This window comes from Octopus sinensis, unplaced genomic scaffold (genome assembly GCF_006345805.1).
Source record: "Octopus sinensis unplaced genomic scaffold, ASM634580v1 Contig10151, whole genome shotgun sequence".
Taxonomy (NCBI): Eukaryota; Metazoa; Mollusca; class Cephalopoda; order Octopoda; family Octopodidae; genus Octopus; species Octopus sinensis.
In genome coordinates this window covers 35001-37500 of record NW_021832011.1, presented here as the reverse complement: position 1 = coordinate 37500, position 2500 = coordinate 35001, and the positions used below count along the sequence as shown (strand labels likewise).

General features: G+C 40.4%; 1 protein-coding gene across 1 annotated transcript in view; it reads left to right on the top strand.

Annotated features, from left to right (window-relative positions):
• LOC115228292 (mastermind-like domain-containing protein 1) overlaps positions 1–2500 on the top strand; it is a 52259-nt gene that overhangs the window by 37208 nt on the left and 12551 nt on the right. Inside the window, exon 6 of the mRNA XM_036498901.1 lies at positions 2433–2500. This exon is cut by the window's right edge and continues 34 nt beyond it. Within this exon, the coding sequence (XP_036354794.1) occupies positions 2433–2500 (68 nt within the window). The remainder of the gene's footprint in view (positions 1–2432) is intronic.

The following is a 2500-nucleotide window of genomic DNA, read 5'->3' as shown; positions in this document are numbered from 1 at the left end:
GATGCTTTTTACGTGCCACTCGCACAGGTGCCAGACGGAGCTGGCAATCGGCCACGGACGGATGGTGCTTTTTACGTGCCACCGGCACGGGGGCCACGATCGGATGGTGCTTTATGTATATATTTATGTGTCTGTGTTCGTCCCCTGCCACCATCGCTTGGCAACCGATGTTAGTGTGTTTACGTCCCTGTAACCTTGTGGTTTCGCAAAAGGCACTGATAAAATGAATATGGGGCTTACAAAGAATAAGTCCTGGAATTGATTTGTTTGGCTAAAAGCAGTACTCCAGCATGGCCACAACCAAATGACCGAATCAAACAAAAGAATATATACGTGTGTATATATATATATATATATATATATGTATGTATATATGTATGTATATATACACCCCACACACACACACACATATATATATATATAATAAATTAATAAAACATATGCATATATACACACATATATATACGTACCTACCCCTACATGTATATATACATGCATATATGGGTACAGGACACCAAAGAAATGTCGAACACAATGAGAAACGAAAACATAAACACAAAACCAATGAACTGGACATTTTTCTTAAACAACGAAAAAATAGAGTACAGGACAAATAACACATGTGTGTATGTATGTGTGTGTGTATGTGTGTGTGTGTGTGTGTGTATGTATGTATGGCTGATTCAGTGTTTACATTATTTCGAGTTAAAACGAAAGATTACCTTTGCTATGTAGAAAATATTGAGGTTGACTCAATGGAATAATGACAGGGATCGAAGATATAGACAAAACTTTTTTTGGTAATCTTTCGTTTTAACTCGAAATAATGTAAACACTGAATCGGCCATACATACATACACACACACATACATACACACACATACATACATACACGCACACACATGCATAGATACATACACACACACCCACATACATGCATACATACATATACACATACACCGAGTAAAAAATTTCAGTTATCTCTCTCTTTCACACATTACTCTGTCTCTTCACACACACTAACAGAAGTACTCACTTACACAACATACTTTCTGTCTCCCACGCCCCATCAAACACACACACACGCACACAAAACACAGACCTACGCACAGCTGTCTACGTCACAAAATAGCTTTCTACGTCACACTAAGATAATGCAGTTAATTATTTCAAATGAAAACAAACAATACGATTGGTTAAAATTCGCAGATTTAATCTACGTTTAAAGTTATAAAATACATTTTTCTCAAATGGCCGGTTGCCCCGTTCGTGGCCGGTTGCCAGCTCTGTCTGGCCCCGTGTCGGTGGCACGTAAAAGCACCATCCGTTCGTGTCCATTGCCAGCATCGCCTGGCCCCGTGCCGGTGACACGTAAAAGCACCATCCGTTCGTGGCCGTTCGCCAGCTCTGTCTGGCACCTGTGCAGGTGGCACGTAAAAAACACCCACTACACTCGCGGAGTGGTTGGCGTTAGGAAGGGCATCCAGCCGTAGAAACACTGCCAGATCTGACTGGGCCTGACGAAGCCTTCCAGCTTCACAGACCCCAGTTGACCCGTCCAACCCATGCTAGCATGGAAAACGGACGCTAAACGATGATGATGATGATGATGATGAAACAACTTGAAACTAGTGTTTTCTTTTGAGACACTCTACCAGTATACGAAGTTTCAAATTATTTAGTTAACTAGAAAAATCTGACAAAACAGGTCTGGGAAATGAAGTGATCCGAAACTTTCCTTCCCGCGAAAAGCAAATCAAATAAGATTTGAGATTTTTTTGCGGAGGGGTAAAAATGGTAACAAAAACAGGACAGTAACGACAGTACAAAATATAAGCAGTAAAAGACAGGACACGGAGAATAACAAGACAAGAAGGGCTGTTAAGCCGAACGAGATAAAAGTATTACGAACGCTATTTTTGAGAACAGCGAAGGAGCAACAGAAATGTATATATATATCTCTCTCTATATAAACGGCAGTTTGTCTGTGCGTGTTTCTGTGTGTCTGTTTGCTTGTACCCTCACCCTGACCACGGCTTTCAACCGATTCTGATGAAACTTGACACACACATAGCCCAATGTCATAATTCAAAACTAACGCAGCGAAAATTTTGAAAAGTTCTCCCAGTTCTGAAAAAAATCGATAAATTCGACATGGGGTCGAGAATCAGAAACACAAACCACAGACTGTCTAGGGGACGCAACTCGACCTTTTTTAACTCTCAAAAAAAAATTTACCATCATATTTTTTCCATTTTTTTGCTATTTTTTGGCTATAACTCTCTAAAAATGCTTTATAGTTATTTCCCTTACAAACCTGAGCAACGTCGGGCGATACTGCTAGTCTATGTATATGTGTGTGTATGTATTTGTTTATAAGAGAGATGAGTTTGTGTGTATTCTACATTCTTTCTTTACCCTTTTCTCCGCAGGCATTGATGTCACAGAAACTGACCCGCAAGGTCAAACGGCCCTTGACCTCATCAATTCATACCGGTCC